Source organism: Helianthus annuus, chromosome 9 (genome assembly GCF_002127325.2).
Source record: "Helianthus annuus cultivar XRQ/B chromosome 9, HanXRQr2.0-SUNRISE, whole genome shotgun sequence".
Taxonomy (NCBI): domain Eukaryota; kingdom Viridiplantae; phylum Streptophyta; class Magnoliopsida; order Asterales; family Asteraceae; genus Helianthus; species Helianthus annuus.
This window is the reverse complement of record NC_035441.2, coordinates 173,673,247-173,692,714: the sequence shown is the minus strand read 5'-3', so window position 1 is coordinate 173,692,714 and position 19,468 is coordinate 173,673,247. Positions and strand designations below refer to the sequence as shown.

Sequence of the window (19,468 nt, the reverse complement as noted above, 5' to 3'; positions counted from 1 at the left end):
TTGTGAGGAGAGAATGAAGGTTGAAGGTGTTCGGGTTCGTGATTGTTGATTCTGGAATTTGAAGTTTGTATGTTGAAGATTGTTCTTTTTGAAGAGGATAGTAATTTGTTGATCCTGAAGATCTGGAATTCCTACTTAATTTGTTGTTTGTGAAGAGGATATTAATTTGTTGTCCTTGAAGAGGATATTAATTTTGTTGATTGTATGTGGGAATTTTGCAGATCTAGAATTCGTATTAATTTGTTGAAGATCTGGAAATTTAATTTGTGAAGAAAAGATGTTCTTGAATTTGGGTTTTGTTTTTGATTTGTTCTTGTTCATGAATATCTGAAACTGAAATGTGAGTTTTGGTTAGGGGATGATGATGATTGAAGGTGGTCATCTTCTTAAAGATCTGGGTTTGAAGATGATGTGTTCTTGAAGATCTGGGTTAGAAGATGATGATGTGCAGATGATAATGATAGAAATTAGATTTAAGTTTGTTTTTTAATAGGGGAGGAGAAATTACAAAAATACCCATCATGTGACTTGCATGTGGCAAATAATTAACTAGGGTAAGGGATGGAGTTAGACTCGGGGGGCCAAAATAGTTAGTTATAGAGACTATGGAGACACAAATGTTAAAAAATCTTATTTTTGGCTGATATAGTAAAAATGATATAACCACAGGGGCCAAAATCGTAATTTACTCTTAAAAAAATATATTGTTATCAATATTGTTGCCCACATTAACATTCTTGTTGTCAGAAACTATGTTTTGATTGCAGAATTCCAAAGGGTTTGACCGTTTGAGGGTTAGCGTTGAGGTTGTTGCTACTTTGACTAAAAGTGTTGAGAGTAAACAAAATATAACTTTATTACTAAAGTTATATCCAAAAATGTGAAAACGACCTTCACAAGTGTAAAATGTAAGTGTGATAAACGATGAATTATATATATATATGGAACCCATTAAGTCTAACCACCATCCAAGCCAATATCAACCATTAGATCATGCTGAGATTAAATCTCAGCCCTATAAACTCATAAAAATAACTGCTGTGATGGTAGTTTAGAGAGCAGTTATTTTAAGTTTCTCAACCGATGGTAATCTCCACCTCTCTCTACCCGCGTCTACGGTAACCTCTGTATGGTGTGTCCTATTTTTACTCCCCACGTAGCATCTAACCTTCATATAACCTTCATATAGCCTTCCTTTTTAGCAGATCTGATATGTACATTCATACAGTGATACAGACGAGCATTTTTCTATAGCAATCTCAAACCTTCGTTCAAGCAATATTTAATCGCAATCTGGTAAGCATTAGGGTTTCTTATGATTGTAAATTTTGTGTTTGTTATCAAAATTTCTTCTACTACCCACCAGATTTGCCTTCAAAATTCTAGCCCTTTTCTCCATTCATCAAATATATGGTTGATCTCAACACAACAACCACAAATGGCGTTTTCCTGCAGCGGCTTAACCCTCAAGCTTCGTGTTCTAGAGCGACCATGTATGTTCTCTTTTATGATTTCCATTCTAAACGATTTTTGTTTTGTTTTGGATTATGTAATTTGTTTTGATTCGTCATTAGTTCACGCACAAAGATTGTGCGAAGAGATGGTGTGATGAGAAAGGAACCACTAATTTGAGTTTTTTTATGTCTTTATATACAAATTGTTAAGATCTTAGAAGGATTGGTTGAGGAAGGTTTCACACTAAATCATTCCCCTCCCCCATCGGTGGGTGGTTAAATCGGCGGAGTCGATGTTTATTCTTCATAAGTTCCAGTCCCTAGGGTTTGCTTCTCGACGCCTGACCTCTTATCTTCGATTCACCGCCCTCCGCCTCTACTTGGATCGTACTCAACCTTCAACTCCTAAAAATCAAGGTATTTTTATAAATCTATTTCTCTCTAATTTGCATATCTGTTTAACTTTCTGTTTAATAGTTTAAGGTGTTTGCTAATTGATGAGATGAAATCTGTTTTATGAATGTGTTTCTGTTCCGGCAATAAAGAACCTGATTCTGACACAATTTCATCAATGTTGTGGTTCCAATAGTTTAAGGTGTTTGCTAATTGCCTAATAGTTTAGCATCTTGGACTGTATTGGAACTGGCAATGGCCTCCTTCAAGAGCTTGCCAAGCAGGGGTGTATATTTTTTTTTCTTTTCTTACTCATTTAGTATTACTTTTATTTTGGATATTGATGAAAAAAATTCAATTTAGTTGTATGAAGTACATAGTTGACATTTATAAAGCCATAAATATTTGTTTCCTTGATGCAATAAAAGGGGAAGAGGTTGAAATTGGAAAAGAGTACTGTTTGGTTTCGTGAGTATTTCCCTAATATCTTAAATCGTAATACTGTTATGTTCAAGGATTCATGTCTTACGAACTAATATTTTATAACTAAGCATATAAACTGTTGTTACAATATTGGGTGTTGGTTTTTGGCGGGTTGCATGGTTTAAAAGTTTGGATAAAATGTTGGAATATCCTAGAAAGTGCACACATACATATAGTTTCTTAGTATTTTCTCTAATTAGTTTCTATATTGCAGGTTTAAGGGGCTGCCAATGAGGGTGGTAGAGGTCTTTTATTATTACACAAAGCAATTCCATTTATCTCCTTCAATTCGGTCAAAATTGGTTCTCGCGATTTGATATGGTTGGGCTATTATGACCATATAGACTTTTGTTTATTTATTTTATGGGCATCTATTATGCAAGTTTAATCCTTCAGTGATTGGTTATTCAGGCATTTTATTTCGGCATTGCATTTTTTGATGAGAACTGTAATGAGCGCATTCAAAGGCTCGCTAGCTAGAACGGAGCACATCATTAGGAGGTTTCTCTGGTAACAATTACTATAAGGCAACTGTTCTTCTTCTTTTATGTCCGTGCTCTACCTGAAAATGGATGTCATAAGATTTCACTTAAATATTTAATTTAAGTTTTATGAAATCTTAAATATATGCAGATATGAATGTTTATTTCAGTTTGTTTAACGAATTTTGTTATGTTCAATAATGTTCTGCGAACCAAAAAACCCTTATCTCTTATTCTTTTTCATGAAAACGGGCCAATATGCTATATTTGATTCGTAACGGGTCAAATGTGTATAGTTAAAATAGCTAGCTAAAAGAGCCACGATTTAATTGGTTGAACGCTTTATTAAAGTTGCTCAAAGTATGCTCATGTGTTTACAACCTCGTGAACTTATGTTTTTAAATAAAATGAAAAATTATTTTATATACATATTTTCCATAGATTATGGGTAAAATGGCCACTTGCTTTATGCTATTTTTCCAAGTAAAGTACACACATCTACTAGCCACAGCTAATACAAATGCTTAGATTCCTTCTTCCATCTAGCTTTTGACATGTTAATGTTTAATTGATGAAAAAAGAATTTTGTTTGGTTATCTGAAGTTGAGATTTTTACTGTATTATTGTCAGGTTAGAGTTGTACACATCCGTGAAGCCACATTGACAAAGCGATTGATTATGTTTGAAAACACAAAAGTTTTGTTTTTTCTCTTTCGGGGTAAGTATGACCGCATGAGACATTATATTTTAAAGTGGACCTCCATGCGGGATGTGTACTAAAATAGTTGTGTGATTATTATAGTTTATTTTAAGTTTGCTTTCTGTTTTTATCTAAATTCTTTACCTAAATTGTCATGGAATCTTCAAGATTTATCTCTAAATGAGATGGTTTCTTAAAAAAGATCTTATCTTTTTTGTTAAACATGCTTAAAATCTGGTGTTAAACAGAAAACACACTTTCGGTGATGAAGGTTGTAAGTTGCTTAGATTGTCCTCTTAATTTCTTCGTTAAGTAATCATTTACAAATTACCAGTACCATTTGTTGCTTCCCACTAAATATGCATGTTTGTTTATGCTTGCAGTTTCATTGCTTCGATACCTCAGGAGGTGTTTGGTCATGCTAACTGCTACAACCACTTTTACATCTTGGGTAAAAGGACAGTTGGGTAACGGGTCAAACGGGTAATTTTCAGTGTATGTTGTATTAGTCAAGTTGAGATAGGAAAATGGCCGGGTGGATAACGGGTCAAATGGGTAATTTTCAGTGTATGTTGTATTAATCAAATAGAGATCGGAAGGGTAATTTTCAATGTGTGTTATATTTGTCAAGTAGAGATAGGAAACTGGTCCAGCTGGCTAGCTGGCTAACTGATCTGTTTGGCTCACCGCTCACTTTTCATCTCCTTACTGCATTGAGTGAGGTCGTGATGCTTCCAAAGGATATGCTATTAAACAGTACCATCTAAAAAGCGGGTTTTAGCTTTTTTATAAAACCAAAACTATTTTTTATAGATGGTTATTTTTATTGGACATGCGAGCCAATTGAGAAGTTAAGGCAATATATGTTATATGTTATATTCAGGTATGTTGACATTTTTTTAATATTTCTAATTATTTTATATTCAACAAATGCAAGGACAAGACCCATGAGTTTGTCGGGAATTAAGGCAAACATATTACCTAGTCTGGTATGATTAGTACAGAAAACTTAACTTATATGTCAACTAACATCTAATGGTAAATGGAAAATGAAAATAATTATTATATTTGTGTTATAGGGTGATGTTAGTCTCATTTATGGTGGTCCTCCATGCCAAGGAAGGCTTTTTGTGGAGAGTTTTAAATACAAAGTGTTTTTTGGTTAATTAACTTTATTTTACTATAAAATTTTATTATTACAGTCGATTTTGGTCAAACGTTTACACAAATTGTTCGACGGTATGTTTTCTCTAATAACTTTATTTTACTATAAAGTTTTATTATTGCAGCCTATTTTGGTCAAACGTTTACACAAATTGTTCGCGGTATGTTTTCTCTAATAACTTTATTTTACTATAAAGTTTTATTATTGCAGCCTATTTTGGTCAAACGTTTACACAAATTGATCGCGGTATGTTTTCTCAAAAAAGATTATACGTATGTTTTGCCTACTGTTTACCTTTGCATTAAAATAACACAATTTTAGTGCTCTATCAGTTTTATTTTCTATCGTTTTGTGGTTGTAAATTGTTGACGTTCGTTTTCCTCTTATAAATTAAAGAATGGTGCTTTTGTTGTAAAGTTGTTTAAATTTGTCGACACTTAATATAGGTTAGCTTTGTTTGTTACGCTGTTCAACCCGTCCACCGGACGGGTATTAAACTAGTTAGTGTTGCTCTTGTAAAGTCCCGTTAGGGGGTTATTTATCATTTTCATTACCGTTTTTGTATACAAGTGTTCGATTTAAGTATCTGTGTGATAAATATAATGATGCAAAGCCACAACGTTATTGAACATTAGAACATGGTAAATTGGTAACTATGAAAAAATTGAAACCTAGAATTTTATAATCGGTAAAAAAAACCAGAGATGAAGGAGAGAGGGGGGGGTTAATGGCGGGCCCCTTCCTTTTTCAACCAATCACAATTAAAAAAAATGTTTACCACTCTCCATGTGTTTGAGCACCCCTAGTGTTTAGAGTGCAAATTGGGAGTAAATGGTGAAGTTAACATGGCATGATATTATTGGTTAAAAAAAAGTTTACCATGCCTCATTTGGGGAGCACACCCTTCCACCCTAAGGGTGGAAGGGTGTGCTCAAACATATGGGGAGTGTAAACCCTATACCTAGCCAATCACCTCATGTCATGTCAACTTCCCTCTTCACTCTCCATTTTGCACTCAATCACTAGAGGTGTTTCTCCCAAATAATTTTTCTTTAAAAAAATAAATAAATGTGTGATTGGTTGACGGAGTGCGGCGGCGAGGTTGCGTACGAAGAACTTGACGTCGGTGTACGGGATACGGTGGCGTGTGGTGGCGTCGATTAGCGATCTGGCGGTTGTTGTGGTGGTGTTGAGGAGAGAGAAGATAAAGGCGGTTACTGATAAATGTGTGGCTTGTGGAGGAAGAAAAGATAGAGATATAGTTCCACGAATTCGCCATGTCCTCTGTCCACGTAAGCTTGTTTGTGACACGTAGGATCAGAAACTAACTCTGTTAGTAATGAGTTAACAGAGTGGTGTCAGCATAAACTAAAAGTCAAGTTGGAGGTGTCGGGTGTCAAAATGTTAGTTGGGGTTGGCAACAGCCAAAAGCCGATAGTTAGGAGTGATAAAATCCAATAACCCTTTAAAATAAGAGTCTCATTTAATAAATAATTTACTTGATATAATATGTCTAAAAATGAACCGATCAAATGTCACTAACTTAACTCTTTAACATACCAGAAAAGGATGAAAATGAAAACACAATTAATGTTCCATTTAAGTAGCAATGAATCAATGATGTTGAACTACAAACCCTCCCAACCTCAAGGATTCATCAAGTAACACGTAAGTGTTTTATTTTATACCAACACATTTATGCAAGGATAAACTCTTAATATTTTTTTTAATAAAGTATGGGATCGTTTAATTTAGATTCTCAGGATCGTCATTTTGATTTCAAATCGCTATTAAAGATACTTTACCCCATAATATGTTTCTACTTTCTTTTCATTTGTTTCTTTTAATATGAGTGTTTCCGTTAATATAAAAGATAAAATAATTTTAGGTTGCCACAATATAACATCACGTGTAACTTACATTACATTTTTATACAATTAACTGTATAATAAAACACACACTTTACGATAAGGCTATATGGTCACATCAACGCCGTGTATGCGCCACATAAGTAAGAGACTTTATCCTTAGCTTGCACGATGTGAAATAATGTTCTCCTTTAAAACCTCTTTTAACTATATTAAAAAAAGTAAAAAAAAATAAAAAACAAATCTGATTGGATGTTACAAGTGGGGTCATCACCTTCTTCCTCTCACGCCCACCATGGCTTTGGCAGAGGCCAATTATAGCGCCCCCTTGGCGGAGGCGGGGCGGTATTAGGGGTGTCACCCAGCTGAGGTGACTGGGGGTGTTAGCCCACACCGGTCAGTCTAATTATTAAAACTTACAATATTTATCATTAGACAAATGCAAATTGGATTATAATAATCCCAGCTTTCTCAATTTTGCTGATAATAATCTCAACTCAATTATTGGCCGATAATAATCCGAACTGGTCCACTTTTGGCCGATAATAGTCTGCGTTAAATATAGCTTAACGGAGTTAAATTTTTTTTCCGGATTACAAACTGATGTTTTAGGGCTTTTGATTAGAACGAGGATACGAGTTAATTGATGTATATTTACCTCAAAATACTGCTTCAAACGACGAAAACGGTGCTTCAATTCGGGTGTTTAAACTTCCAATTAACAAAAATCAAGCCGTTTGAAGCAACGTTTCGAGGTAAGTTTTACATAAATCGACTCGTATCCTCGTTCTGATCAAAATCCATAAAGAATTCGTTTGTAATTCGGAAAAAGGCTTAACTCTGTTAACCTATTTTTAACGGCGGACTATTATCGGCCAAAAGTGGACCAGTTCGGATTATTATGGGCCAATAACTGAGTTAGGATTATTATCGTCCAAATTGAAAAAACGGGAATCATTTAAATCTAATTTGCCTAAAACAAATATATATTTCTCTAAAATTACTTTAAAAGGTTATTTGTTTTTAAGGTCCAAGACTAGTTTAGTCCCTTGAATTTGACTAACTAGATCATATATCACTCTAAAACAACTTAATAGCTAATCAAATAAGCCTATGCAAGTATGCAATTAATTTAGGGGTTAATGGATTTAAACACCCCTAACTATGGCCATTTGGCCGATGGCACTCTCAACTTTCACTTTGTCTCAGAGCACTCCCAACTTAACACATCGATTGTCATGGCACCCCGTCGTTAAATATTCTCTAACCAGGTTAGTATAATGAGCCTATGTGGCAATTTAATTTGATGTGGCATTTCATACGTGGCATAATGAGCTTATGTGGAACATCCCTGTCACTATTTAGTTTATAATCCCAAAAAATCATAACACTTCACTCTAACCAAGATAATATCATATCAGAAGCTCTCAAGTTCATCAATGGCGATTAATGGCGATCAAACCCTAATCTGATCGAGGTAAGTTTTCTGTCAATATTTCTGGTATTGTTCACTGATTGCACTGATGGAGGTTATCGATGTGATGCTATGGTATGGTGGATCATTGGATTTTAGTTTTGATCAACCTCAATATATTGGAGGTGAATCTAGGTTGATACGTATGGATGTTGATCACATTGCATACTTTGAGTTGTTAGAGTATGCAATGGATACTGGTGTTATGAAAGTAGGGATTTTTACATGTATGGATTAAATGCTGATACTGGCAAATTCAAGATTTTTGGGAATGATAATGATGTTATGAAGATTGCTTTAAAGGCTCGAACATGGTCTGAACCATTCATGGAGGTATTTATTCAAGTCTGTCCAATTACCCATGAACAAGAAGTCCAATTCAGGTCCCAGCCCAGTAAACCCCAAGCCCAATCTTATTCACCACCCAGTAATCCACAAGCCCAATCCAGTTCCCAACCCATTAAACGAAGAGGCCGGCCCAAAAAACTTGTAATCCAGTCCAAAAAGAAAGTAGTCCATGTCAGTAGAGTGAGTAGGGCATCTGACAAAAGTGGTAACCCTCCTGTACTTGAAGTCCCTAGATCTAGATCCACTGCCTCAGGAAAGGAGGCTGTTGCTGATAAACCAGTTGGTTTGAACAATCAGCCTAGTGTAGAAGAGGCTACATGGGCATTTGATTTGGATGAGGAGTCTATTGTTCAAGAGGGTGTATCGAAAGAAGCCTCAGGAAAGAAGCCTATTGGAGAAGAGGTGTTAGTGGAAGAAGGGAGTGGTTTTGATAAGCAGCATAGTGTAGAAGAGTGTGCAGATGAAGATGACAATGAAGACAGTGACTATAAAGCTGACTTAACTGGGACAGAAGAGTCAAGTTCAGATGAAGATGATGGTTTTCTTAAAGATGGTAATGAAGATGAGGTTCATGATGAAATAACTTTCTCAGATTCAGACAGAGAAGATGTTGAATGGAGACAGTCACAAGATGCCATTAAACGAGCTAATAAGGATGAACTTGAAGCTAAAAAGAAGTTAGTTGAACAGTGTACTAAACCTTATGAAAAAGAAGGTAAGTTGAGTGAGTTTAATGATGCAGGGATTGCACATGTAGAGGGATACAGTAGTTACGAAGAATCTGATGGTGATGTTGCTACTCCTGGTGAGAGTGAGGATGATGATATAAGAGGTAAGAAGTACAAAGAAACTGCTCCAAGTGTAAATGAACAGACCAACTGGAAAAAGTCTACATGGAAAGTTGGAATATGGTTTGCATCAAGGGATCGTTTTAAGGAGGCAGTGAGAAAATATGATGTGACTAACGGCAGGAATCTGATCATTGCAAAGAGTGATAAAAAGGAAGAAGGTCGTTTAGCTGTGAAGTGTGTACCAGGGTGTCCCTTCTATCTATATTGTTCACTAAACAAAGCCAAAGAGTGTTACATGATTAAAAGTGTGAAGAACAAACACAACTGCCAGAGAAACATGATCAAGAATAGACAGCTAACTGCCAAGTTCTTAGGGGATGAGTTCCTTCCTTTGTTTAAGGCCAAGCCAAATTGGTCTGCTAAGGAGATTCAAGCAGCAGTTACACAGAAGTTTAAGGTGATTATAACTAAGTGGTTAGCTTACAAGGCTAAATCAAGTGCACACAAGAAGCTTCATGGTTCAATGAGAGATCATTACAGTAAAATTGGTTCTTACCTGGAAGTTCTAAAGAAAGCAAATCCATCATCAACCTTTAGGTTAGAAACTGCTCCACCAGGTTTCATTAACCTAGATCCAGAGGCCACTTGTGAAACATTCTTTAGACTGTTTGTTTGTTTTGATGGAGTCAAAAAAGGTTTTTTAGCAGGATGCAGGAAGGTATTGTGCTTAGATGGGTGTTTTCTTAAAACATTCCTTGGAGGGATGTTGTTAACAGCTGTGGGAAGGGATGGTAATGACCAAATGTTTCCTTTGGCATGGGCAGTAGTTGAAGGGGAAAATAATGAGAGTTGGGAATGGTTTATGGATGAGCTTAGGCAGTGTTTGGGAGTAACTGATGATGGTGAATCATGGACATTTATATCTGACCAGCAAAAGGTAGATCTCCCTAACCAATAATTAGCTTATTCATCACTTATCTGTGACACTGTTGTATTGGTTTTGCAGGGTCTGTTGAATGCTGTTGCAATGGTATGGCCAAAGGCAGAGCATAGAAACTGTGCAAGACACATCTATGCTAACTGGCACAAGACATACAAAGATGAAGAGTTGAAGGAGCTATTTTGGAAATCAACTAGTGAAGCTGATTACTTGCAAGCCATTGAAGAGATGAAGGGCATAAACCCTGATGCAGTAGAGGCCTTACTGAAGCAAAATCCCAATTGGTTCAACAGGTGCTATTTGAACACTCACACAAAATGTGATGTTATAGTAAACAACATGGCTGAAACTTTTAATGGCTTTATCATCAATGCAAGGTCCAAACACATTATACACATGTTAGAGGACATAAGGATTCAGGTCATGAGTAGGCTGGTTACTAAAAGAACAGAAATGAGTGCTAGGGATGTTGTTATATGCCCTAAAATCCAAGAAAAGCTTGATTTTTCAAAACAGGCTGCATATAGATGTGAGGTGTATCCCTCATCATACCATGTGTTTCAAGTCAGGGATTTTGATGATGTTTCAGTTGATCTAGATAATAGAACATGCACATGTAGGAAATGGGATTTGAGGGGGTATCCATGTAAACATGTTTGTGCAGTAGCTGGGTTTTTACATAAAAATGCAGAAGAGTTTGTTGATGTGTGTTACCACAAAGACACATACATGAAGGCGAGCATGTCTTCGGTGATACATTATTATGACCCATTTACTTTGATTAGTCACTGCGTGTCGTTTGTTTGTTCGAGGTAACAAACGAATGATCGCCTTCCTTGTGTTTTGCCGATGTTTTCAATACCTCTTTTGTTTTTCCAATTGTCGATCTCACTCGTTTCTCATGTTTCTTTGTTCTTTTTAGACAATGCCTCCTCGACGTGATGCACAACTTGTAACTAATGAAGAAGTCGCAGCCCTTGTCGCTTAACAAATGGCTGCAGTACTTCCGAATGTAGTAACCCAGATCCGTCAGTTATACAACAACAATATTTATGCTAAAACACTCCGAAAATCTTATACATGTATTCTGATCATTATTCAAGTATTTAGCGGTTAGATTCCAAACACGTAAATAAATAAACAAGAGGTCTATTTATTTATTTATTTACGCGTTTGGAATCTAACCACTTATTTAATTATTTAATTATTTAATTATTTATTTATTTATTTACGCGTTTGGAACACTCACCGAAGACATGCTCGCCTAAGAAGAACTTGCAGTCTGATCTCTGCAAAAGCCAACAACACTGCAGTTAATCAATCATTTCAATTCAAGCAACATACTTGGAGTTAAGGTAGAACATACCGGCCAATGAGAGCATCCATAAAATTGTTGGCCTTGCCGCACACTTTTCCGTCCAACAACTCGAACAACTGCTACAACATCATGATGGCAGTACACATTACCCTCCAAATCAACCTTAAACAATTTAGGGTTTCTGGATACTGTGGATGAAGACATAGAAGAGGAGCTCATTTTGATTCAAGATTAGGGCTTGTTCTTCACGGAAATCAACCTGATCGTATGTTGATGATGGATTTGCTCCAAGGTGCGTCTGATTTTGTTATGATTTAGGATTAGGATTTACAGAGAATGAGTTTGTTAGGGATTGGGGGTTTTAAAGAAGGTGAATGAGCATGTATGCCATGTATGAAATGCCACATCAGATTAAATTGCCACATAGGCTCATTATACTAACCTGGTTAGGGAATATTTAATGACGGGGTGCCATGACAATCGATGTGTTAAGTTGGGAGTACTCTGAGACAAAGTGAAAGTTGAGAGTGCCATCGGCCAAATGGCCATAGTTGGGGGTGTTTAAATCCATTAACCCTTAATTTAGTTAGTCAAGTAAGTCTATGCAAGGATACACTTAAGCAAGTTTAGGGTATATATCATAGGGTTAGGTTTATTTGTGAACAACTTATTTGATAGTGAACTGTGTGAACTAATCCTAGCCTTTAATTTGATGATGAAAATACACAAGTGTAAATCAATGGCCAGGACTTGATGATGAAAATACAATAGTGTACTTTACGATTTGATAATGTAAATCAATGGCTGGGATTTATTCACTCAGTTCACAATACACTACTATTCACTTTAGAACCTCACCCATATATCATATATTATATCATATATGATGCATCTTTCATAACTAGAAGTAGTTCGTTTCAAGTAATATGCATATTAATCTTTTTTGTCGTTTAGATTTTTTTTAATGCTGCCTATCACTAAGCAGAAATGGAAATAAATAAGTAATGTTAATTTTCCACACTTGAAACAACTATAAATTAATTATCACTAAACTCTAGATAAAATATCATCAAGTGTAACAACAATTTCTTCATACAAATTCCAGACACGTGGCACATCCTTATCCCTTGCTGCATAATCCAATCCAGTGACTCCATTGAAAAGTTTGGAATAGAGATTCCGGAGTTGAGCTCTTTCCATTCCAGGCTTCGCTTGAATTATGGTATATATGTCTTGTTTCAATAAAGAAGCACTCTTTCTCAATTCCTTTTGAGCCTCTTTCCATGATTCCAATTCCAATAGCTCTTTCACTTGTACCAAACTCATTGCATGTTCCCTGATTCCATTCTCCGCTTCTTCCACCGTCTGGTCGGGAATCGTCATTCTAAACATGTCTAGAAACGAGGATTCGGTTGCGCTTGCGGGTTCGGCATGGAATGGAATTGGGGAACAAATGAGGAGGAATAATGATGATGCTTTTCTTCTTGTGATGTGAGTGTGTTTGGACTTCAGTTTCGTTTCTTTCTTGCGGTTTTCATTCGGGTATTTTGCGTATGAGCATGACAACGCATAAGTGCTCGCCGCGCTCATGTGGGTTTGATTCGGTTTCAAGATAAATGGCTTTGAGAGTGTTAGTGATGGAAAAAGAGAAGAGGATAGACAGGATTTGTGATATTTGTAATCAGTGAAAAGATATCAATATATTTTGATAAGAAATTAATAATCAAAATTACATAAGTAATTCGAGTGTTTGTATATGAGAAAGAAATGTAAATGTGACGCTCTACTTTACATGTATGATGATATAGACACCTTTGTTTGTATATTATATTGTTGGGACCATGGGCCAAAACATTGCATGTGGTAGAATGTGAAGGAATATACATTTTAATATTTTATTATTAAATATAATAAGGTTTAAAACATCTTGTTTATTTCTTCTATCAAATATTGTTTTGATGATACTAACACTATCTTAGATCATATATAATTTAATGCTAGGAAACATGCATCATTGACCAAATCTTATATAATCCCCTTTCTAATAAGAGTTAAATGTCATTTTAATTCATGTGATTTGGGCTGTTTTGCCAGTATAGTTTAAATATTTCATTTTTCGCATCTGAATTCAAAAAGGTTTCATCGTTGCCATTTTGGTCCAACTGACTTAACCCCGTCCATTCACCTCTGTTAACTCAAGGGCATTTTAGTCTTTTACATTTTGTACACACTTAAATCATTTAATTATAAACAAAGTCTCCAGGATTACGTCAAGGTGACCCGTTATCATCCTTTTTGTTTGTGCTAGCCCTTGAAGCATTGAATTTTGTTATGCAAAAAGCTATAAAAAATGGAACCTTTACGAGAGTTCAACTTCCAAACGAGGGACCAATGGCGTCGCACTTGTGCTATGCGGATGATGTTATTTTTTGGGACATGGTCTGAATGAAATATAAAGAATCTCAACTGTATCCTACAATGGTTCTACCTATGCTCGGGTTTGAAGGTAAATTTAAGCAAATCTAATCTTTTTGGAATAGGTGTGGGGGATGAAACGGTAGAAAGGATGGCGGAGAGCTTAAATTGCAAAGTAGGTAAACTCCTGTTCATATCGTGGAATGCCAATTGTAGCCAATATGCATGGCCTGCTTTGAGGGTGGGCGGAGAGGACCACCGGTCAAGGTCCGATATTTCAAAGGGGCACGCTGTTCTAAAAAACTCCGATATGTATATGTAAAAAAATAAATTAATAGTGTATACCCATACAAACACCAACACAGACCCACTTACAAAACTATTTTTATGGTTTATATTAGTTATTAGCCCATTGGCATTAGGTTTAGACCTTTAGTGAGCCCAATACTCAATTTCGTTAAGGCCTAAGGGCACATTTTTTCGAGCTCAAACAGGGTACACGAATTCTCAGGGTCAGCTCTGCCAATATCAAAAGGGTAAAACATTGGAAACCAATAGTGGATCGATTTTATTCGAAATTGTTCTCATGGAAAGCCTGATGTTTGTCGTTTGCGGGTAGGGTTGTACTTGCAAAGTCGGTTTTAGGGGCATTACCAAATTACCAATATTTTATTTTTTGGCTCCAAAGAAGATCATAAACAATCTTGAAACAACAAGGCGGGATTTTGTGTGGGGAAAAGAGGGAGTAAAAATAAAGTTAGATGGATTTCATGAAAAAAATGGTGGTGCCAAAGAAACTTGGAAGATTTGGGCTGGGCAACATTCGCAATGCGAATCTGGCACTATTAGCAAAATGGTGGTGGGCATAGAAAGAAAATCCGTTAGCATTGTGGGCAAGAGTGGTGACGTCGATTCACACTAGTACGAAAGTTCATAACTTTATACCAGTAAAAAAAGGTATAATGGTGTATGGAAAGATATTGGTGGAGTTGAAAAAGAATTTGGTTTATTGAATTTATCGTTGGAAACACAAGTAGTAGCTGAAGTAGGAGAGGGTAGTCATGTAAGATTCTGGTATGATAACTGGTTAGGGGGACCAATAAAGGAGAGATATGCCACGCTGTTTGCGGTTGCAAATAACAAAAAATGTGCAGTGAAGGACTGTATAAATAGGCTGGGAAACGAAAGGTGTGGGCATAGGATTGGAAACGTGAGTCGAGGAATACTCTAGAATAGATGCAGTTGATGGATTTGATGAAAGAGTTAAAGGAGTACAACTTTACACCTGGTAAGGATAAATGGAGATGGAAAAACCAAACAGCTGGAGGGTTCGATGTTGCTGGAAAAAGAATGGATATTAGTAAGGCATTAATGGGAGAAGAGGATGAGGAGTGGAACTTGTGGAACTGTTCGGTGCCACCAAAGGTAAATTACCTTTGTTGGTGAGCAGTGCTGAATAAAATTCCAGCAAAAGTAGAGCTCCAAAAAAGAGGTTTGGTGAAAATAAGGGTACTATGCTCCAGATGCGGGATTGAGAATGAATCAACAAACCATTTATTAGTACAATGCCGGGTTGCAAGAAGCATTTGGAAGTCTGTGTAGTTATGGTTAAAAGTTCCTACGGTGCAAAACATCAGCAACTGCAGGGAGGTTTTGGAAGCAGTAAATACATATGATGGATCGAAATAATGGAAGAAAACTATCACCATGGTATATCTCACAACAATGTGGCATGTTTGGAAGGCACAGAATGATCTAGAGTTTAGTAAACGTGATTCTCAAGTCAGTAAAACGGTGGAAGAAATCATGGAAAGTTCGTTTTTGTGGTTAAGAGAACGATCAAAGATAAAGAACTTACTCTGTTGGGTTTTTACAGCTATGCTGACCCTATTCTATAATCGTAGAATCTTCCGCCGTTCAAAAAAAAGTATCTAGTAAACTATAACAATAACAAAATTATTTGTAGGATCTTAGAGAATATGAGATGAGGACTAACATTTTATTTGTCCAGAATAGAAAGTTTGCCCCTGCATAGACCCCTGACTAGCCAACTCTTACCTGTGTAATTGAATCTCTATACTGATAAATATAAATATAAATACAAATATAACTAGCAAGGTTACCCACGCTTCGCAGCGGGCTGGCGGAATTTAGTTGGTACCGTTTTGCTCGTCGTGGTATCCGTGTCGATGTTTTTCGGTCAGAATCAGTACAGCTTTTTAAGGTATCGCCACGGTAGCAACACTTAAATATTAAAAAAAAAAACATTCAACGTTTAATACAACTCTGTTGTTAGCAAAGCCACGTATTCAGTGTTTTAAAGTTAATGAACGTAACTTACTGAAAAAACTTAAATTAAAAGATTTAATAATGTATATTATTTATAGCATAAGGGATTCAAAAGATTAAAGGATAGCATAAGAAGTTTATAATAATAATAATAATAATAATAATAATAATAATAATAATAATAATAAATCAAGTCGCTCTAGAAAAGTTTTATAACAAAAGGATTTCAAATTGCTTTATGATTTTTCTTTTTCCGGTATGTATCAGACTTAAAAAAATTATCAAATAGAGTTTAATGGTTTTTAGACTTTAATCAATTAGGCCATACGGTATGGGGGACGACCTTGGAACGTCGAGCCCCGTCCAGGCCAGGCCACACCACCCCCTGTGGGTCGTTGTATCCTCGTCGCCCTCCACCTAGTGCCGCTGTCGACATGCCACAAATCAAGGGGGAGGTGCTCATCCTCCACAACCTTGGGCCATCTCTTGAGGCTCATCCTCCATCAGTGATGACGTAAGGACTGACGTAAAAGCCTATCCTAAAGGATAGGACTCCTCCACACCTTATAGCCTTATACTAGGCTTCAGAAAGATTTTTTTGGTTAACTGTTCTTATTTTCTTTTTCCAACTAAAAGTACAAATTTACTCTTTCACTGTAATATATAATAATTATTTTAAAATTAAAACTTCTTTAAATCTTTGTATTGATCATTGTCATCTACTTTTCCTTTTCTTTAAAATAGAAACTTCATCTACTTTTCTTTTTCTCTTAACTCTCAAACTGGTAAAGTTTTGTTATTATTTCGTTTTCAAACAATACATAATAAATTTTGTTGATTTAAAACGAGAGAGTTGAATGTGTAGTTAAAACCAAGTTCAGAGCCTTACCAAAACTACACTCATTATTCACAGCTGTATTCCTCAAAACGTAAAACACAATGCAATAAACGATTGTACACCTTGTTTAATAAATAGTACATCTCACTGGATTTAAATAATTCATATCTGGCATAAAAAACAACCCGATAAACCGGAATAAATCAAATAATCGGAGGATCCGGTTTTAAATTCAAGTTTTATACCTTTTGTATGTCACAATATATATTATATACACCGACAACAGTTCTTCTCCTCTATCTTGGCTTCGAATCTAGATCTGATCCAAATCGCACTGAGGTCAGTGATTTCTCTCTCTACACTCCACTGTAGCTGTTCGATTATTGTTTTAGATTATTCTCTCACCTTTTAGACAAAATCGTATTATACAACTGTTAGCACTCATTTTATTTTTCGAGTCATGTATGGTTACATATACACACGGATCTGGCATTCTGTGTAGTTTTAGAGCAAATGTTGATATTGAATTTCGATTATCTGTTGGTTAATTCGTTTTGTAAGGTGTATGTTGCTTTTTTGTTCTGGGAGTTAATTGTTTTAGTATTTGGTAGCTGTGTTGGCTCTCAAGTTGTTAAGATCTGGATGTAGAGTTTAATTTGTGCTTAAAAACTACTGATCTTGTTCTAAAGTAGCTGATTATGAAGAAAATTAGAAAAATAAGTTTAGCTACTTAAGCAGAACCAGGTGTGGCCTAATTATCTTGTGGAACTAGGTTTTGATCACTTATTTTCACTCTGGGACATGTAAAAAATGAATTAAAATAAGTTTGTGTAAAATTTGGAGTTTCTTTTGTTGTTAGTAGAGGGATGTTCAGAAGCCGAGCCGAGCCAGGGCAAGCTCGGGCTCGGCTCGATTATAAACCAAGGTGGCTCAGCTTGGCTTGGATTTGAAACCGAGCTGGAAATCTAAACTCGGGCTCGGCTTGGTTTTAAACTGAGCTGACTCGGCTCGGCTTGGTTTGGCTTGATTTTGAAAATAGAATTTAATACATAGCTCTCAAAATTTAGTATTCTAAAATATTTTTCAATAGTTCAAAAGAACATATCCAAAATAAGCTCAATCTAATAGTTATCAAGCCAAAATCAAGTTCAACAAGACAAAATAAATTTCAAATTACAAAGAAATACAATATAAGTTACACTTCTAAATATGCTATAGATATCAAATTACACTTCTAAATACATGTAAATAATAATAAGTTTTTTGTGATATATTATAATGTATATAAAAATAAAATATATTAGAAGTAAAATAATCCGAGCTAAGCCAAATCGAGCCAATCTGGCTCGTTACGAGCCGAGCTACGCTCACTTTCTTGCCGAGCCGGCTCGCCTCAGTTTCAAATCGGCCATATCGAGCAAGCTTTTTCCGAGTTAAATCTGAGCGAGCCGCGAGCTTTTTGGACACCGCTACTTGTTAGGTTGTTTTTGAAACACATACCTACCTCACAGGGATGGTATTCAACTTTATATATGCTGTATAGGTTGTGGTTGGTGCTCCAAGTGTAATATTAGATGAACAAATTATATAACAGATTATGCTATTAGTGAAAAAGCAAGATTTCAACAAATAGGTTTTGGTCTGCGTTTGATCTATGCGTTTATCTTATTTGAGCAATTACTGTGCTTTAAAGTTTGCGAACTGAATCTTGTTGATGAATTGATAGGCAGAGTGATGGGGCGTGGAGTCAGCAGCGGTGGGGGACAGAGTTCACTTGACTATCTCTTTGGAAGTGGTGAGCCAAAGCCCACCACAGGCAAGGCAGAGGTGGCGGCTGCAGCTCCACCTCCGCCAAAGCCCACTGCTAGTGAACCACCTCCTAAGCCTACAGCCGTTGTTCCCCAGCCAGATATTACAAAACAGATTCCTGCTGGGATCCAAGGTACCCAGACCAATAACTATTTCCGAGCTGAGGGCCAAAACACTGGCAACTTCCTCACGGTATGATATATCCTATCGCTGTTGGGTTATGATTTTATGTTATGTGTTCTTTTATGTGGTGGATTTACACATGGTGGTGATTCTGTGCAGGATCGACCTTCAACCAAGGTTCATGCAGCACCAGGTGGTGGCTCGTCTTTGGGCTACCTGTTTGGTGATGGTAGCAAGTGATACTATGCATTCCAACAAGTGCTAAGTGCTGTTTGATGTCAATGTAGACCCTGGTTATGGCTTAAACAAATTCTACTTTCCATTTCTTGGTACTTGTTGACTTCAGATTTGTAATATATTTTATCAAACCATTGCAGTCATCCCCTCTTGTGTTCTTTGGTTTAAATGTAGTTATTGTGTTAACGATTTTTGCTTTCCACCAAAATATGATATTCTTTCATTTTTTTTAACTTTATAAAATGCCAAAACAACAAATTACATACAAAGGGCATGTAAACGAGCAACAAGCTGCGCCGTAACCCTCTTTTGAATTGCAAAACCGATCCTACTAAAGACGA

At 36.2% G+C, this 19,468-nt stretch overlaps 2 protein-coding genes and 1 long non-coding RNA gene across 5 annotated transcripts; 2 read left to right on the top strand and 1 right to left on the bottom strand.

The window, feature by feature from the left end:
- Positions 1 to 1,082: 1,082 nt before the first annotated feature.
- LOC110879667 lies at positions 1,083 to 4,398 on the top strand. Of its 2 annotated transcripts, none has more exons than XR_002558869.2 (7): positions 1,083 to 1,296; positions 1,387 to 1,493; positions 1,666 to 1,871; positions 2,545 to 2,651; positions 2,742 to 2,840; positions 3,443 to 3,530; positions 3,896 to 4,398. It is a non-coding gene; the product is annotated as an uncharacterized LOC110879667 (long non-coding RNA). The 2 variants fall into 2 exon arrangements; XR_002558868.2 differs by having other exon boundaries at positions 1,367 to 1,493.
- Positions 4,399 to 12,441: 8,043 nt separating this feature from the next.
- Positions 12,442 to 13,220, bottom strand: LOC110879666 (psbQ-like protein 3, chloroplastic). Its single transcript, XM_022128179.2, has one exon. It carries the CDS (start codon positions 13,004 to 13,006, stop codon positions 12,464 to 12,466), a length of 543 nt encoding a protein of 180 aa, XP_021983871.1. The 5' UTR covers positions 13,007 to 13,220; the 3' UTR covers positions 12,442 to 12,463.
- A 3,924-nt stretch (positions 13,221 to 17,144) lies between these two features.
- On the top strand, positions 17,145 to 19,318 carry LOC110879665 (protein SPIRAL1-like 2). 2 transcript variants are annotated; one of them, XM_022128177.2, is made up of 3 exons: positions 17,145 to 17,297; positions 18,685 to 18,959; positions 19,050 to 19,318. In XM_022128177.2, exons 2-3 carry the CDS (start codon positions 18,693 to 18,695, stop codon positions 19,128 to 19,130), a joined length of 348 nt encoding a protein of 115 aa, XP_021983869.1. In that variant the 5' UTR covers positions 17,145 to 17,297; positions 18,685 to 18,692; the 3' UTR covers positions 19,131 to 19,318. The 2 variants fall into 2 exon arrangements, with proteins under 2 accessions (XP_021983869.1, XP_035833777.1); XM_035977884.1 differs by having other exon boundaries at positions 17,206 to 17,297; positions 18,689 to 18,959.
- Positions 19,319 to 19,468: the final 150 nt, after the last annotated feature.

Bases quoted from the DNA above. Each gene is read 5' to 3' on its own strand.
- LOC110879666 (XM_022128179.2), bottom strand. From the start codon at position 13,006: ATGAGCGCGGCGAGCACTTATGCGTTGTCATGCTCATACGCAAAATAC.
- LOC110879665 (XM_022128177.2), top strand. From the start codon at position 18,693: ATGGGGCGTGGAGTCAGCAGCGGTGGGGGACAGAGTTCACTTGACTAT. The intron at 18,960-19,049 runs GTATGATATATC...GATTCTGTGCAG, and splicing joins ACACTGGCAACTTCCTCACG to GATCGACCTTCAACCAAGGT.